This window comes from Polypterus senegalus, chromosome 5 (assembly GCF_016835505.1).
Source record: "Polypterus senegalus isolate Bchr_013 chromosome 5, ASM1683550v1, whole genome shotgun sequence".
Classification (NCBI taxonomy): domain Eukaryota; kingdom Metazoa; phylum Chordata; class Cladistia; order Polypteriformes; family Polypteridae; genus Polypterus; species Polypterus senegalus.
In genome coordinates this window covers 1,756,699-1,771,956 of record NC_053158.1, presented here as the reverse complement: position 1 = coordinate 1,771,956, position 15,258 = coordinate 1,756,699, and the positions used below count along the sequence as shown (strand labels likewise).

The 15,258-nt window shown below is 45.2% G+C and overlaps 1 protein-coding gene across 1 annotated transcript in view; it reads right to left on the bottom strand.

Annotated features, from left to right (window-relative positions):
- Window positions 1–15,258, bottom strand: part of trdmt1 (tRNA aspartic acid methyltransferase 1) — a 75,621-nt gene that overhangs the window by 27,709 nt on the left and 32,654 nt on the right. The window contains exon 5 of the mRNA XM_039754273.1: window positions 11,874–12,187. Within this exon, the coding sequence (XP_039610207.1) occupies window positions 11,874–12,187 (314 nt within the window). The remainder of the gene's footprint in view (window positions 1–11,873; window positions 12,188–15,258) is intronic.

The following is a 15,258-nucleotide window of genomic DNA, read 5'->3' as shown; positions in this document are numbered from 1 at the left end:
TGGCATCAGGAGGTCGCTAAGCTCTTCCGGGCATGTCACGGCAGTAGAGGCGGTGCAACTATAACCTGGGCAACGTGAATAATCCCGCCACTCTAAAGTGTTACTAAACTGCAGTGTCTTCCTTTGGCAACTGAGCGTTAAGCAAGGTGAGCTGTACTGAACCGGCAATGGTGTGCCGCATCTTCTGCAGTGGAAAAGTCAGCAGTGATACAAAGTGAATGTGTCTTCAGGCAGATTAATTGAAATGGACAGTAAAAGACAGGATGGGCAGTGTGCTCTTCAGGTTATTGTTATTATTATTAATTGTATCATTATTATACTTTCTACACTTCTGACTTTGTACTTTTAGTGTTTTGCACATTTTATAGTAGAAAGATCAAATTTAATAAAAATGACATTTTCCAAGCCAAAAAGTGTGTCACTTGAGAACACAAGTAACGCAAAGCAGGCTAATATTCCAGCTTTAGGGAAACGCAAGAAAAAAAACAATGAAAAAGCAGCAGCGGCAGACGTAACAGACGACTGCAAACACAAACATTGCGAGCCACAAGGTATGAGGTATGAGAGCCACAAAAATACGCAAGAGAGCCGCGGGTTTAATACTTTGACCTCTAAGGTTTCTAGGTAAAGCATCAGCCCTTTCAATTTAAACTTCTACTTCAACACAGAAGAGAATCCTTCACGTGTAACTCGGTTGAACTTTTCCCAAGGCCCCTCTACACTTTGTTTGATGCCCACTCATTTCCCAGTCTGCGGCACAGAAGGTCCACCCAAAGGCTTGTAATTTAGACACCAGTATTTATTGGCAATTATGGCCCATGGATTTCCTGCTTCATTAAACGGGTGGAATGTGGCACGGGACTGGCACCTTGACCAGGCTTAGGTCTTGTTGTGAGCCTGAGGGGCACACAGGGCACACTCTCTCTGTCCCCAAGTCACCCAACAGGCACATGAGACACAACTGAGGTGCCCCCCAAACCCGCCTTATTGTTTCCAGAACTGCCTGCGTTGCTCTTCTTTATGAATTCAGCAAGGTGCAGGAACGAGAGATGCGCTCCCACAAGTCCATGGGCCCCTGGGCCTGACAGGACATTGGGGTCCCATCTCCCCAGCCACAAGTAAATAAATAAAAGTGCGTTACTGAAGGACACGTGATTTACTTGTAGGACGTCAAACATAAACGGCAGACCGTGCCGAGGAGGCCACGCAGACCGTGGAGACGCAAGCAGGGCTGGTTGCTGAGTCAGAAAGTCATCAGACCCCATTCACTTTTTACACATTTTGTTGCGTTTGCCCCCTTACGCTAAAATTGTTGACATTCATTTTTCTTCGGGGGTGACGTCAACTTGTGGCATGTCCTCCGTGATTTGGGTGCTGGCTCGACTGAATCAAAGAGGACATGTGACAAGTAGACGTCACCCCTGAAGATGCCCTGTAGCGAAATGGCGCTTGACCCGTCCGACAGCTGACCCTGCACAGAGACGGGGTAAACGCCTGGAGGAGATGGGAGTTTAGCAGCCTTCAATACCCCAGAATAACAAAGCGAAAACAGGATTTTAGGAATCTTTACAAATGTGTTAAAATTAAAAAACAAATGGAGCTGTCCTACTGGAGCAAGAATTGAGACCCTTTAATGACACTTGAAGTTTCCCTCCGGTGCATCCCATTCTGTTGGTCACCATGGAGATGTTTGGAGTCCTCCTGTGGCCAATTCAATGGATCGGACTGATTAGGTAAGACACCCACCTGTCTACAGAAGGTCCTACAGCCATGGGGTCAAAGGAGTTGCCTGCAGAGACCACAGACAGGATCGTGTTGAGGACCAAGCTACAAAACAATTCCTGCAGCACTGAAGGTCCCCAACAGCACAATGGCCTCCGTAAATCTAAAATGGAAGAAGTCTGAAACAACCACAAGTCTCCCTACAGCCGGCCGCCTGGCTAAACCGAGCAAGTGTGGAGGAAGGACCTTGGTAGATGAGGTGACCAAGAACCTGATGGTCACTCTTGATGAGCCCCAGAGGACCTGTGTGGAGATGGGAGAATGGGAGAAACTTTCAAAAGGACAAGTGCCAGTCCGCTGATCAGGGCTTTAGGACAGAGTGGCCAGACAGAAGACTCCCCTCAGTAAAAAGGCACAAGGAGGAAGGCAACTAAAGGACTGTCAGCCTGTGAGAAACAAGATTCTCTGGTCCGATGAAACCAAGATTAGCGTCATGTCTGGAGGAAACTGGGCACCAGTCATCACCTGTGCAGCACCATTTCAACAGGATGCCCAGTGATGGCAGAATTGGGACTACAATAGAGTCTGGTTTGAGCGGGGCAAAGTCCAGAGACACCCTCTGCTCAGAGTGCTGTAGACCTCAGACTGGGCCGAACGTTCACCTTCAAACTGGACAAAGCAAAGACAACAAAGGGGGTGGCGTGGGGATGTCCTGGAGTGACCCAGGCACAGCCAATCAAGAGACCTGAAAACAGCTGACCACGAGGGTCTCCATTCAACCTAAAAGAGCCCAAGAGGTCCAGCAGAGAAGAATTGGCAGAAAATCCCCAAATCCTGTTGCGTGAAGCTCATCATGTCCACCGTGGCTGGAATCGACAACAAAGCATTGAGTAAAGAGTCCGAATACTTTTGTCAATGGGAAGTTTTTTCATTTTTAATAATTTTAAAAATATTCCAAACATTTTGTTTTGTCATTCTGGGGTATTGAGTGCTGCCCAATGAAGCAACGTAGGCCTCAGTGTTAACATTTGACATGCGTCTGTCTCTGTTATGTGCCATTTGGTATGGGAGTCGTAAAAGCTGTGTTAATATTTAGTGATGCACCATCTGTTGGAATGGAAAAAGACGTTAGGATGGGCACACAGACAGACACACTTAGCCTTTTATAAGGTGGATGCCCTGTTTTGACTTTTTTTTTTCTTTGCCACTTTCCTTAAAGCTGTGACTGATGAAGCGCATGGGCACATTTGACATCTACGCAGTCTTTCCAGGGGTGGCATGTTGGCGCAGTGGTAGCGCTGCTGCCTCACAGTAAGGAGACCTGGGTTTGCTTCCAGGGTCCACCCTGCATGGAGTTTGCATGTTCTCCCCGTGTCTGTGTGGGTTTCCACCCACAGTCCAAAGACATGCAGGTTAGGTGGGTTGGCGATCCTAAATTGTTCCTAGTGTGTGCTTGGTGTGTGCCCTGCGGTGGGCTGGCACACTGCCTGGGGTTTGTTTCCTGCCTTGCACCCTGTGTTGGCTGGGATTGGCTCCAGCAGACCCCTGTGACCCTGTAGTTAGGATATAGCGGGTTGGATAATGGATGGATGGATGGTAATGACTGACTGGCTGACTGACTGACAGTCTCTCCAGCTCTGAGGACAGAGTGAAGGGGTGAAAGTTTGCAAGTTTTCCTCATTTTCTTATTTTACAGCATTGTATCTCAGTGGATCGAATTCGACACTTTTGACGCCAACCGACAGAAAAAGACTCTTTAATGTCAAAGTGAAAAGAGATCTCTGAAAACTGGACTACATTAATTAAAAACACCAAAGAATGAATCTCATAAGTATTCACCCCCCTTAGCTCAGTATTTAGTACATGGCGGCCATGACAGCCTCACATCTGTGTGCTCAACTCTTGTCATTTCTCTCCATTCTTCTATCGGGTCATGGTGATCATCCGTGAACTGACGTCTTGGACGGAAACCTGGACTCTGATTTGGCTTCTCCAGGACATGCACATTGTTGTTTTGAAGCGACTCCTGTGTGCCTTTGGTCCACTGTCTTCTCCCAAGGTGCAGGTTTCTTGCGGACTCCGTCAGCTTTGTTTCCAGGATATTTTGCTGCTCACATTTTGCCCTCACACACCTTCCAGGGGCCTGCTGCAGAGAACGGATTTCCACAGCCCGATGCTGCCACTGCCATGCTTGACAGTGGGGATGGCGGGTGTGTAAATGGCATGCAGGGTATCATGGCACTTAGTCTGCTGGCCATCAAGGTCAATTGTGGTCTCATCAGAGCGCATCATCATCATCATCTTCCAGCTGACTTTAGAATCCCCCATGCGTCTGCTGCCCTGATGTCCTCTTTTCTTGATTCATTTTATTTTTTTACTTTCCCATAAAGCTGCGACTGGTGAAGCGCACGGGCACAGTGCCACCTGCACAGTCTCTCTAGCTAGGAGGACAGACTGCAGGAGGTGAACCTTGAAAGCAAATGGAGGTCAAGAGGGGATATGACGGAAAGGAATCAGTACAGCTGTTGTGGTAAAGCGGGTAAGGGGTCCACGGCGGTGCAGGTGCAGCTCAGGCTAGTGGGCGCGATGTTGTGAAGCCGCGGGGTGTTCAGTGAGGGAGAGAGCTGATTGGCTGTTAACATGTAGTCGTGACCGGCTCAGCTGTCCCTCATTGGCTCTGCGCGGGTTGTTAAGGTGAAGCCCCTGCACTCACATAGGTGGTGCTTAGTGCAATGCATCAGTGTGGTCCAGATATCCATCCATCCATCCAATCTCTTCCGCTTATCCGAGGTCGGGTCGCGGGGGCAGCAGCTTAAGCAGAGAGGCCCAGACTTCCCTCTCCCCGGCCACTTCTTCCAGCTCTTCCGGAAGAATCCCAAGGCGTTCCCAGGCCAGCCAGGAGACTTAGTACCTCCAGCGTGTCCTGGGTCTTCCCCGTGGCCTCCTCCCGGTTGGACGTGCCCGGAACACCTCACCAGGGTGGCATCCAGGAGGCATCCTGATCAGATGCCCGAGCCACCTCATCTGACTCGTCTCGATGCGAAGGAGCAGCGGCTCTACTCTGAGCTTCTCACCCTATCTTTAAGGGAAAGCCCAGACACCCCGTGGAGGAAACTCATTTCAGTCGGTCACTACCCATAGCTCATGAGCACAGGTGAGGGTGAGGTGATGGTGGTCCAGATATTTTATATTTAAATGTCTACGTGTGGAAGTGTGTGTTTCTGAAGTGAGAGCTGGAGTAAGGACTCAGGAAACAGAAAACTTGCTTAACCACTAATAAGACAAGCGAGGCGAGCAAAACGAAACATCTGAAGAAAGACAAAGTCACTTAGCCGCTAACATGCCATAAAACGGTATCCTTTTTTACATTTCCTCCCGCCGCTAATGCACAAGCGAGATGAGCACGTCACCAAAATGAATCCTCCCAGGAGAGAGACGCTCAGAGGAGTTCCTTTCAGTTACCTGACGTCTCTACATTTTAGTTTTAATTCTGATGACTTCCTAGTTTCTGGGACCCCAAGCTTTTTACAGCACGGCCTCACACAGCTATTTCAAATAATAACACAAATGATGGCCTGGATAACAATGTTGGGACCCCTAATGTTTTCTTGCACTATCCCTGCAAACCAGTAATTCCCGGAGCTCTCCATGAGACTTTCTACTGGGAGTTTGGCCTCCTCTTCCCAGACTGCATGTTTCAGTTCTTTCCATAGATGATCCATTGGATTCCAATCAGAGCTCCTCAGAATAGTCCAGTGTTGTGTTCTTAGCCATTCTTGGTGCTTTTCGCTGTGTGTTGGCTCCTTATCCTGTTGGAGGGTCCATGACCTGTGACTGAGACAGAGCGCCCTGACAGCGGGCAGGATGTCTGGAGGTTTCATTGTTCCCTACACAGACTCAGGACCCCCCCATCACAGACGTAGCAAAGCAGCCTCCAAACATCCTGCTCCATGTGTCACAGTAGCTATGGTGGTCTTTTCTTTAAAAGCTTCATTTCTTCATCTGTGGACATTGAGCCGAGGTGACCTACCAGAAAGCTCCAGGTTGATGTCAGCTGTCCAAAGGACTTTCTCCCAGAAGCATTATGGTTTCTTAATACACATTTTAGCAAATTCCAGTTGGGCTTTTTTATGTGGAGTTGTTTTGCTGTGATTGAGTCCTCCGTTACTCGACTTACTCCTTTTATATTCTTTATTGCGTAGCGTTAATCAGAAAAGCATCAAATCCCGTAGACGTACCACAGTTTATGAGGTATCGTACTTTATAACTTCTGACCACCTTCCCTTCTACATTTATAAGCTCAGGCAATGACATGGAATAAAAGACAAGCAGGAGTTAAGTTACAACTTTAAATAATGTATTATGGGTAATATTCCTAAAATAATAACAATAAGCATTTCAGTTTTCATTCTGATCATTTCAATAGTTCCTAGGACCCCGGGCTTTTTACAGCACAGGCTTACACGGCAAGTATTTATATACAAACCTTGGACTTTGGAATACAATTTCATATGCTAAATGGACGTATGCCAGGTTTCTGGAGAAATAACTTGAGAAATATCAAAGTTATTATCCTTTATGGGCCCATTATAGACACGTTAGAAAGAAACGCAGACTTTATGGTCCTGATGTTATTTTGGTCAATCGAGATGAGCAGGATGGACAGGCTCATTGGGCTGAGTGGCCCATTCTGGTCCCAAACGCTCTCTAATGTCATTGACTGTAGCTTGTGACTCCTTCAGAGTTCTCCAAAGTCTCTTGGTGGCCTGCCTGCCTGCCTGTCTTACTGTACTTCTTCAGTCTTTGTGGACAGCATGCTGGTACCAGTGGTCTGATTTAACTGGATTTTCAGTGACTTGGAGATGTTCTTGTGCTTTCCACCGAGTCGCCTGCTGTGTTCTTTGTCCTCATTGTGTACGTTAGGCCACCATACTGGCTCAGCACAAGATGGACCCCTCCAGGCACAATCCACTGAAACCTGACAGGTGATCTGCATTGAGTGAATGCTGTGACATCTAAAAGCAGTGGGCTGCACCAGTGACGTCATAATTAAAAGAGATCAATTATTTTATATTTTATATTATTCAGACTACTCCGTAGAGATCTGTTTTCATATTGATGTTAAAGAGGCGTTTTCTGTTGACCAAAGTCAAATTAAAAACACTGGGATTCACTAATCACAATGTGAAACGTCCAGGGGGGTGAAGACTTTTTACAGGCACAGTACGTCTTTATACTTTTCTGTTTGTTTGTGTTTTTTGCTGATATTTCATTATTGCCAGCTGTTCTTTGAAGACATGCAAGTGAGAATTTGATTGAGCACCCGTGACAATAAACTTCACTTGACGTGACTTGATGCCACAACTGGGCAGCCTCAGCAGCTACTGATACTTTAATGAAGACAAAAACTAACAGGATGGAGTGACCAGACACAGAGACCCCCGCGGGAAATCGAAAAACGGGAGGAAATCTGAGCTGTCAATTTGAGAAAGTGCACATGGCCGAGGAAACAAAGCCAAAAGGTGAAAAGGGCACAGCAGCATCTAATGGGGGCATGCCAGCGATGCTCAGAGTGAAGGAGTTCAGACAGGAAACCCAAGGACGTCCATTCAAGCCTGACGTTAATCTCATAAGAAGCCTCCATTTGATTACCCGCTGATGGAAATAACAGCAACACTCACATTATTTGCACGTCCTCGGCTCACACGCTAAATCGCTCTGTGACACCCAAACTGAGTAACCCAGCGAAGTCCGAGAAGACAGTGAGTTTGTCACAAAGTCCATCCATCGGTCCGTCATTCTGCATGCAGCAGGCTGGATCTGTTTTAGGAAGTGAGAGTCGGCAGAGCTGGACAGTTGACATTTAGAACTGAAAACCACCCTGTGTGTGTGTGTGTGTGTGTGTGTGTGTGTGTGTGTGTGTGTGTGTGTGGTGTGTGTGTGTGCATACCTAAAATGACAAGATTACTAGTGTGACTGCACATATCGTTCATGTGTCTTAATTAATGAAATCAAAAATACAATCATCTAGATAGATAGATAGATAGATAGACTGACTGAAAGGCACTATATAATAGATAGATAGATAGATAGATAGATAGATAGATAGATAGATAGATAGATAGATAGATAGATAGAAGTCAAAGGCACTATATAATAGATAGATAGAACATTAGAACAATCTAGACGAGAACAGGCCATTCAGCCCAACAAAGCTCGCCAGTCCTATCCACTTGTTTCCTCCAAGAAAACATCAAGTCGAGTTTTGAAAGTCCCTTATTCCAAGTGTCTATCTTCTTTGTTTAAAGAAGTGAAAGGCACTATATGATAGATAGATAGATAGATAGATAGATAGACTGAGTGAAAGGCACTATATAATAGATAGATAGATAGATAGATAGATAGATAGATAGATAGATAGATAGATAGATAGACTGACTGAAAGGCACTATATAATAGATAGATAGATAGATAGATAGATAGATAGATAGATAGATAGATAGATAGATAGATAGATAGACTGACTGAAAGGCACTATATAATAGATAGATAGATAGATAGATAGATAGATAGATAGATAGATAGATAGATAGATAGATAGACTGACTGAAAGGCACTATATAATAGATAGATAGATAGATAGATAGATAGATAGATAGATAGATAGATAGATAGATAGATAGATAGACAGATAGACTGACTGAAAGGCACTATATAATAGATAGATAGATAGATAGATAGATAGATAGATAGATAGATTGAAAGGCACTATATAATAATAGATAGATAGATAAATAGACAGATAGATAGATAGATAGAGATAGATAGATAGACTGACTGAAAGGCACTATATAATAGATAGATAGATAGATAGATAGATAGATAGATAGATAGACTGACTGAAAGGCACTATATAATAGATAGATAGATAGATAGATAGATGTGAAAGGCACTATATGATAGATAGATAGATAGATAGATAGATAGATAGATAGATAGATAGACTGACTGAAAGGCACTATATAATAGATAGATAGATAGATAGATAGATAGATAGATAGATAGATAGATAGATAGATAGACTGAAAGGCACTATATAATAGATAGATAGATAGATAGATAGATAGATAGATAGATAGATAGATAGATAGATAGATAGATGTGAAAGGCACTATATGATAGATAGATAGATAGATAGATACTTTATAAATTCCCATACTCCAGCAGCAGCATACTAATAATAAACAATATTAAATTAAAGAGTGATAACAATGCAGGTATAACAGACAATAACTTTGTATAATGTTAATGTTTGCCCCCTCGGGTGGAACTGAAGAGTCGCATAGTGTGGGGTCTCCTCAGTCTGTCAGTGGAGCAGGACGGTGACAGCAGTCTGTCGCTGAAGCTGCTCCTCTGTCTGGAGATGATCCTGCTCAGTGGATGCAGTGGATTCTCCATGATTGACAGTTGCCTGCTCAGCGCCCGTTGCTCTGCCACGGATCTCAAACTGTCCAGCTTCGTGCCTAGTAAATAAATCTACATCCACACTTTGGGCGGTGAATTGGTGACACTAAACTGGCCTGTTCATGTGTGTTTGCCTTCTAGTGGCCCAGGGTCTGCTCCTGCCCTTGCGCCCCTCCATGACCCTGGTCTGGATTGGATGGGCTAGGCCAGTGGTGGCGAACCTATGGCACGCGTGCCAAAGGTGGCACTCAGAGCCCTCTCAGTGGGCACGCACGGCGTCGCCCGAGCACAGAGTTCGTTACTATAAAGCCAGAGGAATGCGGGGCCGGGCTGCTCCCCTCACCACTCCCCTCTTCACGCGCGCCGGAGGACTTTTCTCACATCACCCGCCCCTCTGCCCAGCAGCCCAATGGGAGTGCTTCCTTCCTCTCCTGTCTGGGGTAAGGCGGGCGGCACACATGCTGCTTGAGGGTGCGGCACGGACTGCAGCCTTTTGAGTCTGTGATTCCCGTGGTGGGGTTGGAGGGGATGTGGTATAGCGGGTCCACAGCTCAAAATTGAAAAGGCCAGTTTTAACAGATAATTGCGCACTCATGCTTAAAGGGGTTATGGTAGAGTGGCCGGAGTGGTTTCTGGGAGCTTTGTGATGCGGGCAGTCCTCGCTTAAGCGCACAGGTGAGGAGTCGTCCGCATCTCTAATTATTGCCGGGAGATGCTAATCGCCACACCTGATCCACGACCCCGTAATATATAATGGAAGCTTTGGGGCGGAGCTTAATAGGGAAGACCTGCGTGAAACACTTGAGAGGATCGAAGGGATGACAAAGGACAGCACAGTTAGTTATGAAAATGAAATCCTTAAAGTGTGGAATTCTCTGCCAAATAATCTTAAGTCAATGAAGGCACTTGAGATTGCTTTCCTTACTTTGTTTGGAACATCTTATGCTTGTGCGCAGCTGTTTTCAGCTTTGAATTAAATCAAATCTGACACCAGAAACAGACTAACAGATGACCTGAGTGCTGCATGTGTTGCTCTCAAACTTACAAAGTATGAGCCAAGGTTAGACAAATTATCAGCATGCATACAACAGCAAAAAGCACATTAATTGTTCAAAAGCATACCGAATGCAAACTTTTACCTTTCAACAAAAAGTTGTTTGTATCATTGAAAGCTCTGTTATTATGTTTTTCTTTTAAGACAAAAGATGTTAATGTATGAGTGGCTTTTCTAAACTAAAAGCTCAGTAGATAGACAGACAGACAGAGCATCAGTATTGGCAGTTCAGTCCAATTTATCATCCAGCTGCACTCCCAGGTATTTATAGGTCTGTACCCTCTGCACACACTCACCTCTGATGATCACGGGGTCCATGAGGGGCCTGGGCCTCCTAAAATCCACCACCAGCTCCTTGGTTATGCTGGTGTTCAGTTTTAGGTGGTATTCAGGTTAAATTGCCATGTTGGCACTTTGCGATAAATAAGTGGGTTTTGGATTGTAGTTTGGGCACTTGGTTTCTAAATGGTTCGCCATCACTGGGCTAGGCACTCAGAAGAAGGTTGATGTGGAAGAAATGACAATATTGAGATGGACGTGTGGAGTTACAAAAAAAAGGACAGAATAAGAAATGAGGAACAGCAAAAGTAGGAGAGACAGGACAGGAAAGGAGGCTGAAGCGGTATGAACATGTGATCAGGAGAGATAAGTGAACGAGAGGGAACGAGAAAGCTGAGGAGGTCAAAGTGGAAATGGATGGACAAAGGAAAAGAGTCTGACTGGGGAGGAGGTGGAGGAGCGAACTTTATGGAGAAGGCTGACTAAGCACATCAACTCAAATTAGAAAGAGAAGATGAAAAAGGAGAGGAAATAGAGGAAGATGAAGGAGGAGAAGAAGTAGTAGTAACAGTTTTGGGTCTCGTTTGCTCAGGATTACCTTTCAGACAAGTCCATTTTTCAGCTCTTTTTTTATTTTGCATTGTGATATTTTGTGTTAAGTGTTGGGTTTATGGTTATCCTTCCTCTTTTAGGGTTTTTGTTATTATTTTTTTGTCTTGTGATATTTATAGTAGTTTTGCCAGTTCCCCATTTTTGGGCCTACCTAAGCTGAAGCTAGCAGGTTAGGCTTTAGGGGGCTGGCTGTATTAAGGTGAGGCTCTGCTGGACAAACCCGTTAAGCTCCTGGCCTGCTTGAGGAGCAGCTTTTGGAGGCCTCACACCTACTGTCCAAATCTTGAGAGGTAACAATGATGTGCAGAAGCCAACAGTGATATGGCCGAGACCACGCCAAAACACAAAACAACGTGCCCACGGTGCAAATGAATTAGAATGTGCCTCAATGACGTTGTCATCATAACGACTAAAATACTTACCATAAGTAAAATATATTCACATTCTGATCACAACACTCAGGAGATGGCCGGGCCATGACTTGTCCAGCATGGTGGGCGGCCTTGATACAGAATTTATGGGAGATCACCTGACAAGGGCGCGACTGCATTAGCTAATGGAGCCTAGCAGAGTGGGAAATGGAAGGCAGAACATTTGGAATTGGCTTTCCATGACAAGATCCTAAAAACAGGAAGAAAACTGAAGGATTGAACCTGTGATCACCGTACAGAGCACAGGCTCAGGAGCAGGAGTGCATTTAATAAGAATGAGAAAAATAAACCATGCAAGCAGACAGCCTCACCCCTTTGTAAAGCATCCCGATCTCCTGCACACCGGAGTGACGATGTCCATCAGCATGGCATATCGCAAGAGCACCTTTGGGGGAAGCAGATACTGGGTGCCATCGATGCCGTCCTCTTCTAAAAAGCCCTGCAGCCTCTGCACAGACGCGTCGCTGTCTTGGCTCTGTTTCCGTGCCAGGTGCTCAGCAGTTTCCATCTTGAAAAGGATGGACTTCCCTTCGTGTGACTGCCTGCCGGGCTCGTCACTGACTGTCGGAGGGTCCCCCTGCTTTGCAGGACTGACGACGTCTGGACATGGGATAACCTCCAGGACCTGCGACAAAACACATGCTGCTGATTAGTGTGGAATCGTCAATAACTCCATGACAGGCACTTTAAACTACAAAGATGCGTATTTATTGGTGGAGACGTTAGCCCTGGAAATGCCTCAATTATTAGCCTTCTTTTAGTAGCAGGGTGCTGTACCGTGTTAGCCATTGTGGATGTGGTGAGAAGTTTAGTAAAATGCCCCCCTTTTATTGGCTAACAAGAAAGATTACAATATGCAAGCTTAAGTGGCAACTCAGGCGCCTTCTTCGGGTGAGATGTAATCTTTTACATATGCAGCCCACAAGACTTACTTGTAAAATCTAAAATAAAGCTCTGCAATACCTCAGAAGAGGCCAGAGGGCTGCTCAGTTACCTACAGTATACCCTTCATCTCACTTTCAGACGCCCCATTGGAATGACGCAGCAAAGGCCAGAAGCCTCGATTCGTTCAGCTTGTGCCGGCTTACACAACACCACCTGCTCCACGACCGCGGCCTCTGAAACGATTTTCAACCAGCATTCCCAGCATGGCCTGGCTACACTCTAAAGCAATGATTCATGACCTGTTTTGAGTCACGGACCCCTTGAAGAATCCACTTCAAAGACCCCTGATATTCTATAGGGTGTTCCACAAGGGTCTCTCCGTGGTCCGCTGCTCTTTACGATCTCCATGATCCCATGAGGTCAGAAGATCATCTCAAGGCATAAAGTGAGCTCTGCTGACGACACACAACTGCATCTATCAATAGCGCCCGATGACCCCGACTCTCTTGGTTCACTGACCTCACTGCCTTACTTGTGTTTCTGAACGGATGAGTAGTTATCTTCTCAAACTAAGTGATCTTAGTGATTGGCAAAAATGAATATAATGAGGGTATTAGAAATAAACTCGATCCATTAGGTTTAAAAGTCCAGACAGAGGTAAAGAATTTAGGGGTAACTATTGACTCGGACCTGAATTTTAACTCACATATTCATCAGATTAGTAGGACAGCACTTAAGAAATATAACAAAAGTTAGACCCCTGTGATGGACGGTCGGCAGCTCAACCCGGCTCAACGGAGACTTTCCTACAGCTTAGAGGTGCCTGCAGGGCACCATGGGAGATGGAGTTCGGCTACACAGCCCTGCTGGGTGTCATGGGTGCCGCCATTTGTGACGCTGCAGGGAGACGCGGAGATTTTGGTTTCTCATATAACCAGGATGTACTCCCAAGTCACGGGAACGGAAAAACAGAAGTAACTCAAGGCTGAAGAAAAATACAAGTCTCCTCTGACCCAGAAGTGCTAATGAATCACATGGACAGAAGGGCAGGAGCACTTCCGGGTCAAGAACTATAAAAAGCACTATGGGAGACCCAGCAAGCGAGCCGGAGAAGGGAGGGAGTGTGACGGAGCTGCTGGGAGGTGAGGACGAGAATTGTGGTGTGGAAATATTGTGTGATTACACTGGTCAACAAGCGTTCTGCTACTGGGATTCTTTCACCTTTACTTTAACAAATTTCACTTGCTGACTCCAAATCTGAAAACCATTTTCGTCCAGCACGTCCCATTTTTTAGTTACGATGTTCCAGGTCTTGGACAACTAGGGTGACGGGACAGCATTTAAGAAATAAGTTTGGTCTTGAGAAAAGTGAAGCTGAAATGAAGGAAGGTGTTTTTGTTGGCCCCGAAATCCGTAAACTGATACTGGACGAGGAGTTCAAAAGGAAACTGAAGCCCACCGAATCAGCACCCTCATTCGTTCAGGTTGTCCAGAATTTTCTTGACAATCACAGAGCAGAGAATTATACTGAGCTTGTGAAGAACCTGCTATATCAGTTTACGGGAGCCAGAAGGTCACTGAAGACGCATTTTTTACATTCTCATCTCGACTTTTTTTCCAGCAAATCTAAGCGATGTCTAAGTCTGAGTATGGGAAAGAGTTCATCAAGATATAAAGGTAATGGAAAACCGATATCGGGGAAAATTCACTCCGAGCATGATGGGTGACTACTGTTGGTTCTTGCAAAGAGAGACGCATGTGCAGTACAAGCGCAAATGCGAGCGCCTCCAACATTTTTGGGCACGCTGACCTCACTTTTCTATTATGGTAAATTGACATAAATATACTTTAACGTGTCTCTGGTATCGTCTTCTGGTTTGTTTTCAGAATAAACACATCGAAACAAATGTTGGTGAGACAGAGTCCAAACTCCAGATATCGTGTTGATATAGGATATTGATATTCAAAAGTGTCAAAACGACAATGATGTGGATTTCAAAATCCTGATGTGCTAGCTTAATTCCGATTTCATATATGAAATGAGTGTAAAACACCCAATAAAGAGAAGCTCTGAAGGTCCCAGAAGCAAACAAAAAATATTTTTTTGTAGACCAGTGTTATTATAGTTATGCCTGTTTATTGTGGTGGAGGTGCTTTGGGGCACTTTGAAGAAGAAAATTGAATTATTTCTTAGTGCTTTTAAAACTGTGTTGGAATCTGTCTGTTGGGTTTCATGGGGCAATAGCGCCCGCAAGCGTCCACCTTTTGACACCCCTTATACCCTAACTCTGCAACGTGCGGAGAAATGAGTTGACGCTTTTGTTTGTTTTGTACTGTAACGCACTCCTCTCAGGACCACCCGAAAAAGACGTCAATCGGTTACAACGAGTGCAGAATGGAGCTGCTAGAATCTTAGCTAGGAAAAGAAAATCCGAGCACATCACACCAGTCTGAGCGTCACTACACTGGTTACCTGTGCCATTCAGTATTGACTTTAAAATACTGCTGATGGTTTACAAAGCCTTTAATAATCTCGCTCCATCTTGTATATCGGAGTGTCTGACATCTTATATTCCAAATCGTAACCTTAGATCTTCAAATGAGGGTCTGCTTAGAATTCCAAGAGCTAAACTTAAGAGAAGTGGTGAGGCAGGCGGCCTTCTGCTGTTATGCACCTCAAATCTGGAATAGCCTGCCAATAGGAATTCGCCAGGCTGATACGGTGGAGCACTTTAAAAAAACTGCTGAAAACTCACTACGTTAACATGGCCTTCTCAGAGCTTCATCTTAGTGTAACCCTGATATTCTGTA